Source organism: Scleropages formosus, chromosome 16 (genome assembly GCF_900964775.1).
Source record: "Scleropages formosus chromosome 16, fSclFor1.1, whole genome shotgun sequence".
Classification (NCBI taxonomy): Eukaryota; Metazoa; Chordata; class Actinopteri; order Osteoglossiformes; family Osteoglossidae; genus Scleropages; species Scleropages formosus.
Window position 1 is genome coordinate 17,473,847 of NC_041821.1, and position 15,543 is coordinate 17,489,389.

Below are 15,543 nucleotides of genomic sequence, written 5' to 3' on the forward strand. Positions count from 1 at the left end.
GTCACTCGTGAGTGTGCGCAAGGCGGCTCGACGTAACACGCGGCAGTTTATTCATTCGTGGTTGTTCTCCATTTCTTCAAGCGCATCAGTAACGGGGTGAGTCGCCGTTTTATTGTTGTTATGTTTACTAATGGAAGTATACGCCGGCGTATGCACATGTTTTTGTTTTATTAAAAAAAAAAAAAAACAAAAAAAAATAATGAAAACATGCCAGGAAAGTGTTGCCTAAGGGCGGCTTAGTAAGGCTAGTAGCTTCTCCGCCATTTCAAATTCGTATCAGTGGCAAATATTATTAACAAAATTTGGTTTTCTTTTTAGCGATATTATAATTCATTTTGCACATTTTCAGTTGCTTTTGCAGAGGCCAGATACTTGTGTTTGAGCGGCGTTACTTTTGTCCATGATTCAACGAATGTTCAACGGAGAGCAACGAAAGTAGTAGGCCTCAGTTCACTATCTATTGTTGTTAACCGAATGCATTGTAAATATATGTGAGTGAATTGTGAAATGTATATTAATATTTTCCCACGCCGAAAACAAGGTGTTGTTGTGTTGGTAACAGCGACTGGCTGCTTGTCAGAAGAAGAAAGTCAGCTGTGAGTACAGTAGAGTAGTATCGCTGCTGGCGATGCGTCGCGTAGAATCAAGAAGAGTGTTCAGCAGGGTTTCTTTGTTCAACCATCAGCTCTAGACGGTGTGTTTCACCGCTCTACTACCCCCCGTACACTAACCATCGGTAGTCTAAAATTATACAGCGGCTTCTGCGAAACAAATTCCCTGAAACTGGTTTGCCTTTTTGTTTTTGTACGACATTATGAACGAAGGGCAGAGAGACCGAGAGACGAGACGAGAGCACGTACGATTCTTCTGCGGCGATCGAGGCTAGCTAGGCTATTCACCATCACCGTAGTCAGCACTGATTTCCGCCATCACGCCTGTCAGTGCATCGCCAGATAACACCGCTCGCTTACCGAAATGACTAATTTATACATTTAAACATTCACATTGATTGTGTAAATGTTTCTCTTTGTACCCATTTTCCGCTAGTACTGCGGCAGTGGCCCAGACTAGCAGAGGCTGCTGTTCCTGCGGTTCGTTCGGTCGGTTTCTCATACATTCAAGATTCAGATTAAGTCTTTAAAAAAATAATACTTAGTAGTATTTTCATGCTACTAAGTTTGGCATAAATTTTTTATGTGATAATTTAAATTGAATTCAATGAATGCCACGTTCTCTGCTTGGCTTGTGTCTGTCATAATAATAATTATCATAATTATATTTATGTATTAATTTAGTCACATTGCGCTCCCAAGCATTTTTGCTCCTGCTCCTGTAAATCTATTCTATCGAATAGAATTCCCCTGTTAATAAGCCCATGTTCCGATAATGCAAAACCCGAGCTGGCTAGTTTTTTGTATTATTTTGATATGCCTTTCGGAGGCTTTCGAAGTATAAATGAAATCGGAGTATGTCACTAATGCGCATGCTCAACTTCAAGCACTCTGACGTTGCGTCACCTAGAGGCTGATGGGAGCGGGGAACTTAGCGTGTCGTGGTCCCAAACCTGCCGTTCACCCATCCCTCGCGTGACGGGCTTCATTAGTTGCATGTCGTCATATACTTGGGCGAATTCAGGTAGTGGGAGAGGGATCGAATTGGCATTATATATTAATGTATATTAAAAGGATGAGAAATGTCACCAGAAATTGAAATGTCAAAGTCGTTGTTTTTGTACGTGATAACATGGCAGGAACCGAACCTGGAACAAAATGATTATTTATTTAATGGTATATTTCACTTCATTCCATAATATCAGTTTCACAGTTATTCATTGTTTGCCAGTGCATGGACACAGAGGTCCAGTGCCTACAGGGTAAGGTAGAGTACGCAGATGGTGGTGATATTTGAATAAATTTGACAGGCAGAAACTAAATAAAAATTGAGACCACTCACTGCATGTGTTTTTATTCTGCAAAGTATACAGATGCATTGTCATTTGATGATTACTAGAAATATTTGATATAATTCTGTGATTAAAGGTATTTTATCAAAGCTGTTTGCAAGATTTTAATAATTGAGTTAATAAAGGTAAGTGCCTTCATACAGAATGAAGTACCTGTTAGGTATTTCATGTTAAGGCATCGTATATGCTGTGTTCTCATGTTGATGGACTGCCATAGTTTGCATATGTTTGTGTGTATATACAGTACTTAACAGTTTGAGGCATAATCACAATCCAGCTTTTAAACGTGTTTGTCTCCTTTAGTCATTTGGCATTTCATATTTGGTAGCAGACTCTTTTTTGGCAATTAAAGTCTTGGGTCTTTTGTAGTATATTGTAACCAGTTTTTCCACATATGCAGGTTTAATATTTGCTCAGTGTTCCTTGTTAAATTTATTCAGTTGTTGCAGAATAATTGTCAAGTGGTGGTGGTGTACAGCAGTCTTTTGTTGCTTTTACAATTTTTCAGTGGGATTTAAGTCAGGACTTTGGGCTATTCAGGGTTTCACTTTTTTAAACCATGCAAGAGTAGCTTTTGCTTTGTTTTTGGCGGTCACTGTCAGATTGTTTGCAGACTACTCTTTCCTCACCTTATGAAGGTAATTTGTACCTGGAAAAACCCTTTTAAGGTGAATCATCAACACTTCATGATATAATTACCAGTCATTTTAATGATATTCAATTATTTTTTGGACTGCTCTGCTCCAAAGTTTACACCCATGTATGGTAAAATATTGCCATATCCAAAGTTATTACACAGCAACACAGAGGAGTTTCTGCTTATTAATGACTATAATACTGCATGGCTGTCTACCTGCGCTTGAGTTGTGTCCTAAAACTCACAAACAAAACATACCTACAATACTGTTTATGTGTTAGTTCAACCTTTAATCCAGAAAATCTTTAGCGACAAACAAAATCAGTGAAAGCAATGCAAATGAATTTTCACTCACCGAATGAGTTGACATGATCTCACAGCACCTTGTCTGTGAGATGTAACCTGAGTTCAATCCCCGCTCAGTCTTTTTAGAATTTGCATGTTTTCCTGTCTTTACCTTGGTTTCCTCCCACAGGTCAAAGATGTCTTTCAGGAGAATTGATCACAGATAGTTTGCTTGGGTGAATGTCTTACATTGTTCTGCTGTACAAGTGGGTGAATGATTGCAAGGAGCTTAATGTAATGTATCTAGCATTGGAAGTCACCTTGCATAAACATGTCTGCTTAATACTAGTTTAGTCAAGTTGGAGAAAAATGACTGTTGAAGGAATAAATGTAAATTTCTCACTCTGCCCCGCTGTCAGGAGGAATGCAAAATGCAAATTTGGTTATTATAGATGCAAAAAAATGCTTTGTAAGCCAAAGCAGAGATATTAAATGAAACTCCTCTTGATGTGAAATTCTTATTTGAATGGGAGTATTTCAGGGTATGACTTCAAGGTTTTACTCCAAGCATTTTGTAATTTCTATTTTGATAAGCCTATCAGTCCCTACTGATGAACAGCACTCCCCAACAGACAGGTGTATTCATCCTTGAAAAGACAGGTAAATTAAACTTAATTTAAGTGTACTCAGTGTGCATGTTCATTCAACAGATTGGTCAAATTTTAATGGTGGAATGCTGAGGCCTTTTTTTTTTTTTATTTTTAAATGATACTAAATGCTAAGGGAGTGAAAACTTCTCAAAGCTGTATTTTTCAGTTTTGTCTTTTTATTTGCTTTCATAATAGATGTGGCTAAGACCCATCAAAATTGTAACTATGTTTTGTTAACTGTGCAAAAAAGTAACTTTCAGGTGTTGGACAGCAATGTGAGGTTTTTGAGAGGTATTTAGTGTATACAGGTATCGCTGTTATATGGACCTAATTAATTCCTGAAACCAGTCCTTAGACCACATGCACTGGCTGAAACCGCTTGTCCCAAATGGGGTTGTGGCAAACTGGAGCCTAACCCAGCAACATAGGGCGCAAGGCTGGAGGGGGAGGGGACACACCCAGGACAGGACGGCAGTCCATCGCAGGGCACCCCAAGTAAGACTCAAACCCCAGACCCGCCAGAGAGCAGGACCTGGGGAAATCTGCTGCACCACTGTGCCTTCCTTGGTCTTAGACCAAGAGTCTATAAACCAGGAGGTTTTTTCCCATCACAGTATTTTAAAGGGAGGGATGGTACATTTCTGCACTTTACGGACATGCCTAAATGTTTCCACAAATGCCCTCCAAACACTAAAAAACAGTCTCAAGCAATGGTAATCAAAACATTAGGATGATATTAACCATCTCTCCTCTTCCAGACTCACTTCCCCCATGATCGCTTACATTCATGTAAGGTGTAAATGTTCATGTACTATTACTTTGAGATCGTGCCCGGATAAACTTTTATACAGCTATTCCTGTAATGTAATGTAAATGTTTATATGTATCTCAAAAAAAACAAAATTACTAGGAAGGTGATCAGGAATCATCAATATTAGGATAAAGTTTTATGCAGCTACTCGTGTGATGTACATTGGTTCATGGTTGACACAAACTGCACTTAAGAATCACATGTCCGCATCTAAGTGTCTCTTTCCGCTGATGTAATGCACACTTTGTATTGTGTATGAGATGTATGCTGCTTTGGAGAAAAGCGTCTGCTAAATGAATAAATTTAAATAATCATGTAGGAAATGAACAGACTATGGCAGATTTTTTTTTTTTTTTTTTTTAAACTACTGCACAGTCAGTATATCCATCCATTGTCAACAACTGCTTGTCCCAAGCGGGGTTGTAGTGAGCCTTACACAGCCACACAGGGTGCAAGGCCAGAGGGGGAGGGGACACACCCAGGACAGGATGCCAGTCTGTTGCAAGGCACCACCACGCCCCCCCCCCCACAGTCAGTATACAAACATATAAAAGACACATACAGTACATTTAGATTTAATTTAGCGGGCATTTTTCTCCAAAGTGACGTGCATCTCGGAGACCAATACAGATAACAGATGTGAATTCTGAGTACGGTTAGTTTGTCTGTACGTTACACAAGTAGCTGCATATAGGCTTTTCCATTATTAAATGAATTATTAGAGATTATTAAACGTGTATGTGTTTGTTACGCCTGTTGAACACTTAGGAGATCAGGGAAGAAGTGAGTTAGGAAGTGGTGAGTTTTGAGACCCCTCCTAATTGCAGAGATGTACGTGGAAAAAAAAATAAAGGATACCATTTCTCTAAACTGTAGTAAAAGTGTAAAATTATCATACATTGGTGAAAAGTCTTTGCCTTGTTGGGGCATGACTTTGATATTGTCAGGGAAAAGTATGTGATACCGGGAGCAGTCGGTCTGCATACTAAACATGGGTACATCTTTTCTCGGGCCGTTTTACTCAAAGTCTGTGAACCAGTAGTCTGCATACCTGTATTTTTTTCGTAGAATTACCATACAATTAAAATTGTGTTCTGAAGTGTCACCCCGTTCACTGACAGATAGCGATTGCAAATAGTAACTGGTGGCTTAACTCCCTGCTTTAGCTCTGGTCATTGTTCTTGTTGTAAAGGGGAAAAAAAAAAATGGCACAACTGGTCACAAATACCCAGCCAGGGGACTTGGAACTCACAGGAGTGTGCACGAGACTTTGTTAGCTTGGTTTCTGTGAGCTTTACAGCAGGTGAGAGAAACACACCAAAAGATAGGCAGTCTGCTGATCATCTCCTGTCTAGAAAACCCAGCTGCTGCCTCCTAGGTGTCAGAGCTGTTTGGGCTAATGACATATATGTTTATTCTTTTATCAGATGCTTTTCTCCAAAGCAGCTTGAGTAAACAAAAGTACATCTCACAAACAGTTATAGATAAACTATACGTGATTCTTGTAGCATCATCAGTGTGCTCAATATCATTTTTGCTCGCTCATGTCACACAAGCTGCTGCATATAGAATTGATGTGGACTCCTTTACATGTTTCCTGTTGCATTCAACTACTGGACCCACTTAAGTTTGTATGTCAGGTACTAGCTGTATGTAATTAATGTGGTGGTAGTTTTTAACAGTAATTTAATTTTTCCATATGTAGAACTTCACTACTCGGACTTGAATTTACAAGAAGGATGATTTTAATGTATCATTTTTGGTAACCGTGCACAGTTTTACAAAGTTGTTCCCAATAAACGTGATGTGCTCAGTGGACCCCTGCTTGCTTTCTTGCTTGTCCTCTGGAGCACTGCTCAGTTCATTGTAAAGAAATACCGGAGTCAGTGAGACTGACATCTCCTGTATAACTGTACCCATTAATGACCCCATTAAGTATTTGATAATCATTAAATGGTTTAAATCATGGATTAATGTAACAGTGGTAGGGGGAGCTGTGCCTCTCCCATAATGCAATGCTGCCCCAGTCTGTGTGTGTTTTGGGGTGGATTGCTGGCCCCAGTGGTGGTCTCTGTATTCTAGAACTTTGGTACTGTGTATGCTTCAAGTGTTGCTATTTAACCATGCTGCAGTGACATAAAGCTTTTGTTTGTACTGTTCCATGTCCTGAGCACTCCAACAGCATGGTAAAGGCTGGTTGTTGTATTATATAGATGTTTTGCAGTCTTATTGACATTTGGGGAAATGAGTTTGGGGTTTTGGATAGGTTGGGAATACATTATTATTTTTCCCCATTTAAAATAATGCAAAATGGGATTTCTGCTTACAAAAATTTGATGTACATAGTGTTTTCTGGAATGGATTACTTTTGTAAATGAAAGGATACCTATACTGAAACTAAACGGCTTCAGTAACAATTTCCCAGCTGGACAATACATTTACTCAGGTAACTGACATTTTTCTCCAAATTGATTTAATGTTGTGAATAGTTGTAAATAGGTTTGTATACAAAACCAGACCCGTAACCTTGGTATACAATTTGGTTAAAGTACCCAAAACTGACAAGTTAGGGTTGCCTTTTCATATACAGCTCTAATATTTTTTAGACATTGGATAAGCATAAAGCTTTCTTAGTGTAAAGAAAAGTAATTTAAAATAAATATCAACATTTAAAATTACAATAAAAGAAAAACAGAATCCACTTTTTTAATAGCCACTTGTAGTGGTGATCCTGAGCCAATTCTGGAAGCATTGGATTGTAAAGCACAGTATATCATGGACAGTCCACTATAGGGTATTCATACACCCTAGGGGCAATTTAGAGTCATAAATTCCTCTGAAATTCATGCCTTTGCATTATTAGGGTTAAATGCCAGTGAAGACAGAGAGAAAATGCAGACTCCACATAGATTGAGCTAGGTTTGATATGCTATGTACATAAATCACTGGTTCTGATTGGTTGAGACTGTCAGTGTCATAGGAAGTACTTATCCCTTTTTACCATGTGTTAAACACAGTTAAGTCCTGTATATAGGTAGATGGGCTTAATGTGTTCTGTCCTTTTCCTAAATGAGTGTTCATTCCATGTTTGCCTTGTTTTTGTTGTACAGATTGTTCGGAATCAAATCACGTATGCAGGGCTGCTTGCATGGCTATTTGGTGGTACCAGTTGTTGCATTTCTTTCAAGGTTGCCCACAACACAGGTGTAGAAGTCATGAATGCAAATGTCATTGTACTGAATAAATAATCTTGCTGTATGGGAAAGCATGTATATTTTCATAAGCTGTTTTGATTCCTTTAATGGTTAAGTGGATTTATCTTTAGTCATTATTTAGCTGACATCTTTGTCCAATGAAACTACAATTTTAAGTTTGTGTACTGATTAGGTTAATTTGCCCATTTATTTAGCTGGATAAATTTGACTAATTCGGGGAAAGTACTTACAGCACGAGTGGGTATTTGAACCTTTACTCTCCGCTTTTAAGGTGTAGGGTCTAACTACCACACTGCCTACTCCTCTGTAATTTGAAACCAACATGTACAGCAAAGTAATACATTAATTTGCTTGTATTTGCTTGTGTTTTACGATTTTTTTCTTACACCAGCTGAAATTTCACTAGCCTGTTTAAAGAAAAGATTTATTGAATGAAATTTATCTCACACACACAAACTTAAGAACTGTTGTATGCAGTAGTTTGCGTTAGTGTTAACTTGAAATTAAGCTATGTGTAACATTGCTGTTAGAAATGTAGCCCTTCAGCATGTTTTTTTGTGTTGATTTGTGTATTGCAGATCTCATGATCACCGTAGCCTGATATCTTCATCCTTCAACCAAGATGTCAAGTAAGTTTTAATGTAATGTAATTGCAGAAAGTTGTAATTGAACATGAAAAATCCAGAATTTTACTCACCCAAAAGGAATAACCTTTATGCCTTCTTGTCATGTTCCAGTTTCAAGGTTCCACCCAATTTTTGTGACTCATATATATGGATGTTGGTTCTTCAGCTTAGAGTTACAGTCAAGACTAGAAGTCTAACTCCAAAGTTGCTTTTACCCGTAAAAGTATCAACAAAGATTTATACCGACATCTCTCAGGTTGCTGGTTTGGTTTCGTAGAAACCTCATCTAATAAGACTTTTACCTTGGAAGCACAATAAAAGAAAAAATGTAAAGTGATTAAAAATGTTGTTTTCACAAACTACTGTTCAGACTCCTGATAGTTGAGCAGTCTATCCAGCATTCATCCTTATGTTTATTACTCATGCTCACAGACTCCGGACAGGATTATAGCAGTTACACACTCTTGTTCTGTTCTAGTCCATTTTACTGACTCCTATTAGCTGTGACTGTAAAAACAAGTCAGTCATTCCTGCAGTAAAATTTTAGGAATTTGAAATTTTAGAAAAGATGCCGTATCTTTTTGTTCAATTTACATGCATACAGGCTTCCCTTGTGTAATGAAAGATTTCCAAACTATGACAACATGTAGTTTGTACCTGTTTTTTTTTTTCTTTTTTCCCCCCCTTCGTAACAGGCTATGAACCATTACTTCAGAGACATGGTTTATTAGAACAAAAATTTCAGTTCAAAACAGCTGCCTTGGTGGTGTCAGGCACCAGACAACAGTAGCTCGTAGGAGAGGTTAAAAGTGTTACGTATGATTAATGTATTTACAAGTGTTTCCTGCTTAGGTACTGTTTTATAAACTTTGGTTTGCTTATTGCGTATAGAGTTGCACCTTCAAATGTCTTCAAATAAAGTAGGAAACCCTGTTGAAACTCACTGACGAGGAGCCGTGAAGTGTCAGTGCGCCGCTGTGCCATCAAAGCACAGAAAAGTACCAAAAAAAAAAAAAAAAATTGTTAGAGAACTAATGAGAGGGGATATACCAAACAGTGATTTTGAACATGTCATGGGCTGACTGCCTTGTTATGTGCTGGCTTTGCATCTGCAATCAAATGAAGGAGGTAGAGAGAGACACAGTTTTTAAATCACTTTGTGTTGGAAAAGACAGGAATGTTACATGTTTGTTGTGGAAGTGTGTTCCAGCTGTTCTAGTGTGGTATGTGAACTTAACTTGTATTGCTGTGTTGTAAACTACATGAGCCATACTACCCCTTTCTTTGTGTGTGTGTGTGTGTGTGTGTGTGTGTGTGTGTGTGTGTGTGTGTGTGTGTACCCCTTTCTTTGCATTACACATTTTTGCCATTTAAATTGATGTAAAAAAAACTCATCATTACCAAGAATTCACATCATTAGCAGAGTTTTAATGAACTTCAATATCAAACTGGCACAGATTCCTCATATTTAGTTACAGCTGCATTTGTGCTTGTTTTAATATAATAGCAATTATCTTTCATTTGCAAATCTGCAAGCTTTTAATTGACGTCACTGTCTCTCTACAGAAGCAGTGATTGTGATACATTTATGCTGATTAAAATATCATTTCTCTCGGTTTTACATTACTTGGCTGTTTGGAGGTACTCAAAATTCAAATATGTTCTGCATAAATGCAAAGAATGCCTCATAAGCCAGCACAGTTGTTAAATAAAACTTCCTCAAAGTCAAAATCCTATAAACTGATTTAATGTATTTTGGGATATAGTTATACCTCATGGGGAAGAAAATGACTCCACAACAAGTCGAAAATGCTACTGTTTACAATAAGTCAGTTGCACACAAAAATATCTTATAAGCTGTGGTTAAGATTTTTCATGGTGCTGGACCGCAACTTATGAGGGCTCAGTATACTTCCTACTTCCTCTCTTACTGCCCCCCCCCCCCCCCCCCCGTGTAACCTCCCACTGGTTGAAATGCCTAGTTCTTTTAATGGATGTACAGTGATGTCTCCTAAAGTTATAGCTTCCACTCAGCTGACAAGATGTCCAAATGGCTCTAGAAATGTTGTCATAGCACTCTTGTCTTGAACACTTCAGCAATTGCAAAAAAGAAATGCTTTACATGTTGTATTAAAATTGTAATTGCAGAAGTGTAAATACCATTGCAGAGAAAAAAAAAAAAAAAGGTGCCAGCTTCACTGAGCCTTTAAGATAGATATTTAATGCCTGAATGCTTGGTTTGATTCATTTGTTTTTGTGGGTATATTTTTGAAAATGTGCCAAACACATTTGGGCCCAAAACTTTGATCCAAATTTTACTCAAATGTACCGTGTTACAAAATTGTTTATTTCTCATCCAGCTTGCTGACGTCGACATCTTTCCCATTAATGAAATTAATTAGTAGTTTGACTTTTAATTCAGGTCTACCATTAATTGTTTTTCGTTCATGAATGTATGGCACCACTTCACCAGAAAACATTTACAGAAACATTTTTAGAGGCAGATTAGGCTCCTCTACGGTTGTGTAGTTATTTTCATGAAAACGGCATCATAATGTTTTGGGTTGTTATTAATATCTTAACTTCTTCACCATGCAGAAAGGCCATCCTATGCCCCTCCCCCAGCCCCAGCCCCCACCACAGTAAGTATTAGATACTGTTCCAAAGATAATTAGTTGTAACATTCTCTGTTTCATGTGAAATCTCCATTGGAAGTTCTTTTTTACATTTTAAATATTTGCTTAGCTTGAAGTCTTATTTGTATAATTTACCATTGCCTTCATTGTGCAGCTGCTAATACTTAATTTTCTGAAAGTGATCACTTTTTGGCCTCTACATTTTTTTTTTTTCCCCCCTTTGTAATCAGAAACAGTTTAATTTCTGATGTTTCCTTATATTAATCTATAGCGTGTGAACGATATCCCCAGCCTTAGAATTATTTTGTTACTTTCATGTAAGGGTTTCAAATTTAGATGCCGTACCTCGGTTCAAAATTTGCCCGTTGCTTTTGCATGACTATTTGCAAGCATTTTTAAAATTTTTTTTTTGGTTTGGCTTTTTTCATTAGTTTTGTGATTTGTTTGCCTTCTGTTTATCATTTCTCATTCGTATTTTTGTCTCATTTGTTTCCATCAGCAAATGCCCAACACCCCAGGGTTTGTGGGATACAACCCATACAGTCATCTGGCCTACAACAACTACAGGCTGGGAGGGAACCCAGGCAGCAACAGCCGGGTAACGGTAGGACCAATGGAGGGAAAAAAGAAAAATGAAATTGAACATGAGGCAAATCTAGAACAAGCAAAGCAACAGCAGTTATTCATTCAAAAATGGTGAAAACTGTCCTTGCTATATAAAAGCAAACCTTTATTAGTTCTGGTAATGCATTAATTGTCAGTCTTTAAATTTGGAATTGACTTTATGTTCAGTCATACATTCTTCATAACATATCCAAAACTAATTGCCAACCATTTATTCGTTTGATGTTTATATGTTCTAGGCCCAACTGCACACATTTTTCAGGAGTCCCTTGTGCCTCTTGCTTCCACCTTGTCACTATTCTTGTTTCGTGAAATCCTTAAATGAAATTCCGACCCCCTCCATTGCCCTTATCCTGGTGTGGACCTGCCAAATGTACATGTGTGTACCCATGTGACTTTGTCCCCAGGCCCTGTACCATAGACTGCTGTTCCAAGCAACTGTGCTGTATGTGTTTTCGTAGCATCTTGCACTTGTTGCTTGGCCTGGCTTCAGCTGCATCAGCACAGTTCCATCTTTGCATGCAGTTAGTTTGGAACTGCTGCACCTAAAATCTTCTAGCATTTACTCGCATAGCGTGAGAATGTTTGTATGACCTGTCTTTAAAGTTCAGGGTTTTTGTGCAATACAGAGGTTTTGATACATGTTAGCTCATGTTGAACTTGAGTTCTTGAATGTAAATATTTCAGTATAAATTTTGATAGCACTAAGCCATATAAGTGTGTTCAGTCATCTCTGCTGTCTTAATTTCCATTTTCCCCATTGTGTACTAGATTTAAAATAATCTTACTGTTAAGGTTTGCATTTAATCTGTGTTCCATTTTTTCCCCCCTAGAATTCCTCAGGAATTGCAATTCCTAAACCACCAAAGCCCCCAGACAAACCACTGATGCCTTATATGCGATACAGTAGAAAGGTAAGTGTTAAATATCTTGGGCTATTTTATGTTCGTCTTGTTTCCAGCAAGACAACCTGAAGTGGCATATAAATATAAAGAGTGGCCGAGAAAAAACAAACACACAACTTTGCTCAGGCATTTGCTTGCTTTTTTTTTGGAAGTGAGCACAGTATTTTGTGAGCATTTGGTTAGAAAAGTAGTTAACACAAACAGTTGTGTAAATCATGCAATACATTTCTCAGAACACAAAACTGGCCCTTGGAGGTAGGTGTCAAGCGCTAAATATCTTTATCCTAAAGTAAACCGCTTCTCGATTCCTCCGCTGGTGGTGGGCTCTTCCCTGGAAAGAGCTAGGTTAAACCATATGGCCTCCTCTGGTTTGTGACCCTCCTGCTCGGCATTATCGACCTCCCACCCCACCCCACGTCCATGTCTGGTTCTCATCACCAGGTTTGGGACCAAGTAAAAGCCTCCAATCCAGATCTGAAGCTATGGGAAATTGGGAAGATTATCGGTGGCATGTGGAGAGACCTCACTGATGAGGAGAAACAGGAATACTTGAATGAATACGAAGCAGAGAAGGTTGGTTTTACAGGCTGTTGGCGGGTGGTTTGACTTGGGGGTGGGTGCCCCATGGAAACAACCAGGGCTGTGTCTCATGCAGTCACCTGTTCCTCCAGTCAACATTGCTTTCTCCGTAGAGTAGTGGATAGCTTTCCAAAATTACAGACCGAATGATTTCCTTGAAGTCACAACTTTGACAAGTTGTGCATCAATACACACCGTTCTCCCCACAATTTTGAGGTAATCTCCTTTGTGATTGTTAACCACGTTTTAAAGAATATTTGAGTTCAAGATGGACTTAAGGAGGGAGTTCCATTGTGATTTTACCCTGCACCATGGCTTTTATTTGGTTTATGATGCTGGGGGTACATCAACATTAATGAAGTTTCCATAGCAGGATTTTAATCTCTAGTGACAATGTGGGTTGGGGATTATGGTAAAAGGGATCCCGAGAACTTTTTTTGTCTCTTGTCCATTTCGAGCTTAAAACCTGCTATAGAAAAACACTGGAGACGTTAAGGCACATCACATTCCGTCTGGTGTCATAAAAAATTTTGTCCAGCTTGCATGAACTGTCTGTCATTGTTTGCGTGTTCCATTCTTCCCCTTTGTCGTCTCTGTCTGTTTCTGACTGGGATACATCTTTTTGCCCTTTGCAGATAGAGTATAATGAGAACATGAAGGCTTACCACAACTCTCCTGCTTACTTGGCTTACGTCAATGCCAAGAGCCGTGCTGAAGCTGCTCTGGAGGAGGAGAGTCGGCAGCGTCAGTCTCGCTTGGACAAAGGAGAGCCCTATATGAGTATCCAACCTGCTGAGGACCCTGATGGTATGTGAACAAAAAGTAATGTAATCCTAATGGAGGTAGATGCCTTTGGAATCCAATTAAGCAATTGTTATTGTTCCTTTTCCATTTTTCTTTCAAAAATTACATTTTCACCATTGCGAATTAACATTGTTAAAAATTATGTGGGTGGGTGACTTGCTGTAAGCTGCACATTGGGGTGTGGTGTTGAATCTGGTTCTTTGTTTGGAATTTGCATGTCCTCCCTGTGGTCACTGGCTGTTTTGGGTCATAAAACATCAAACACAATCTCTCAGTCGTTCTTCATCGAGGTAGCACAACCTTGAACCCACGGCATATCACTCATGATCTACAGGCACTGGTGGCACAGCCTGACAGCACTTGTGACTGGACATAGCTTAGATCCCTCTGTGGTCTGGGTGGAGTTTACATGTTAGTGTGGCTTTCTCACAATCCAAATACAAGTTTTCATCAGGTGAATTTAGAACTTTAAAACTGCCCATTGTGCGTACGTGTACGCGTTACCTTGCTCTGTGTGGATGGGTAGTTGCAATGCTAGACACACTTCAATAAGCAGGTTGCCTTGGACAAAGATTTACATTTTACAGTTATTCATTCAGCAGAATCTTCTCCAAAGCATCTTATTGTGACTGCTATGTGGTATTTAGCTGACACCTTTTCATCCAAGGTGACTTACACATATAGTAAATTACTCATCTATTGTACATCAGAGCAATGTAACACTCTCTGAGATACACTATGGGTATTTTGGAGTCATCGGTTCACTGGAAATGTGTCTTTGAACAGTAAGAGTAAACGGAAGAACCCAAAGAGAACCCATGCGAACACGTGGAGAGCACGCAAACTCCACAGATTTGAGGGAGATTGAATCCATGTCCTCTTGCCCCATCACTACAACTCTATAATTCCCCCACAGTGTCACCCCAAGATGTTAGCTAAATAAGAATAATAAAAATGTTAAGTAGGTGCCCTGTGGTACCCTCCGAGCACACTGTGCTCAATGCAGTGGCTGTTCTGCAGAATGGCATGTACCTTTCTCTAGCCTTTTGAGCAGCACTGCTCCCCAGCCCGATTCTTCATCTTTTTCTCAATAGCCTCTTCTGCATCTCCTTACCATGGGGCTGTAAGCTTCAAGATGAACAGTAACTATAGAATAAAAAAAACTCAAGACAGTGTTTAAAGGATTGTGTGTAGCAGACAGAATTTGAATGTTGTTGATGGCAAATGATAGGCATAGTGTATATGGCTGGAGTGATTTCTTCACCCATGGTGTAACATGACAGGATAAAGAAGAGTGTCAGTGAGAAAACAGGTTCTGCAACACCATTGTATGGTAGATCATGGTTATGAAAACTTTCCTCATGATGCTCAGTATTCCTCAAGTGAAACTGAGGACATGCACGGGAGGGGAAATTAATTTTCTTGTAGACGTAAGCTGAGATGACGCCTGTTCCCAGGACCATCAGCCTATATGCACAGCTCTTTGTGTGTCCATCTGCTGGCAGTTGGTAGTAATGTGACTAGAATAACCACATAACTAGTAGTCCAGGTAACCAGGAACAGTCCTTATTACAAGGTGAGCAGCAAACAACAGTTCTGATAAGTGAACATCCGTAGTGTAGGCATCTGTGTAATGTATGCGTAATAACAATAAAATGCAGAGTTTCACGAATGTGGCATTGTGATATGAAGCTGCGAAAAGAATTGCATTTCAGTGTGATTTTGGTAAGGTGGTGTGATGCAGTGTAGGCTGTACTCTGCTGAGTTTCCCATAAACTGTTAACTTTGTCTTGAATAGTGAAATTAGT

At 39.0% G+C, this 15,543-nt stretch overlaps 1 protein-coding gene across 3 annotated transcripts in view; it reads left to right on the forward strand.

Annotated features, from left to right (window-relative positions):
* The window catches only part of smarce1 (SWI/SNF related BAF chromatin remodeling complex subunit E1), a 20,243-nt gene continuing 4,700 nt past the window's right edge, over window positions 1–15,543 (forward strand). Inside the window, exons 1-8 of one of the 3 annotated variants that reach the window (XM_018750934.2) lie at window positions 4–96; window positions 350–438; window positions 8,140–8,190; window positions 10,786–10,829; window positions 11,323–11,427; window positions 12,281–12,361; window positions 12,794–12,925; window positions 13,567–13,738. In XM_018750934.2, the coding sequence (XP_018606450.1) occupies window positions 8,184–8,190; window positions 10,786–10,829; window positions 11,323–11,427; window positions 12,281–12,361; window positions 12,794–12,925; window positions 13,567–13,738 (541 nt within the window). In that variant the 5' untranslated portion in view covers window positions 4–96; window positions 350–438; window positions 8,140–8,183. Of the gene's footprint in view, window positions 97–349; window positions 439–8,139; window positions 8,191–10,785; window positions 10,830–11,322; window positions 11,428–12,280; window positions 12,362–12,793; window positions 12,926–13,566; window positions 13,739–15,543 lie in introns of all 3 variants that reach the window. The other 2 variants (XM_018750933.2, XM_018750935.2) reach the window with 2 other exon arrangements.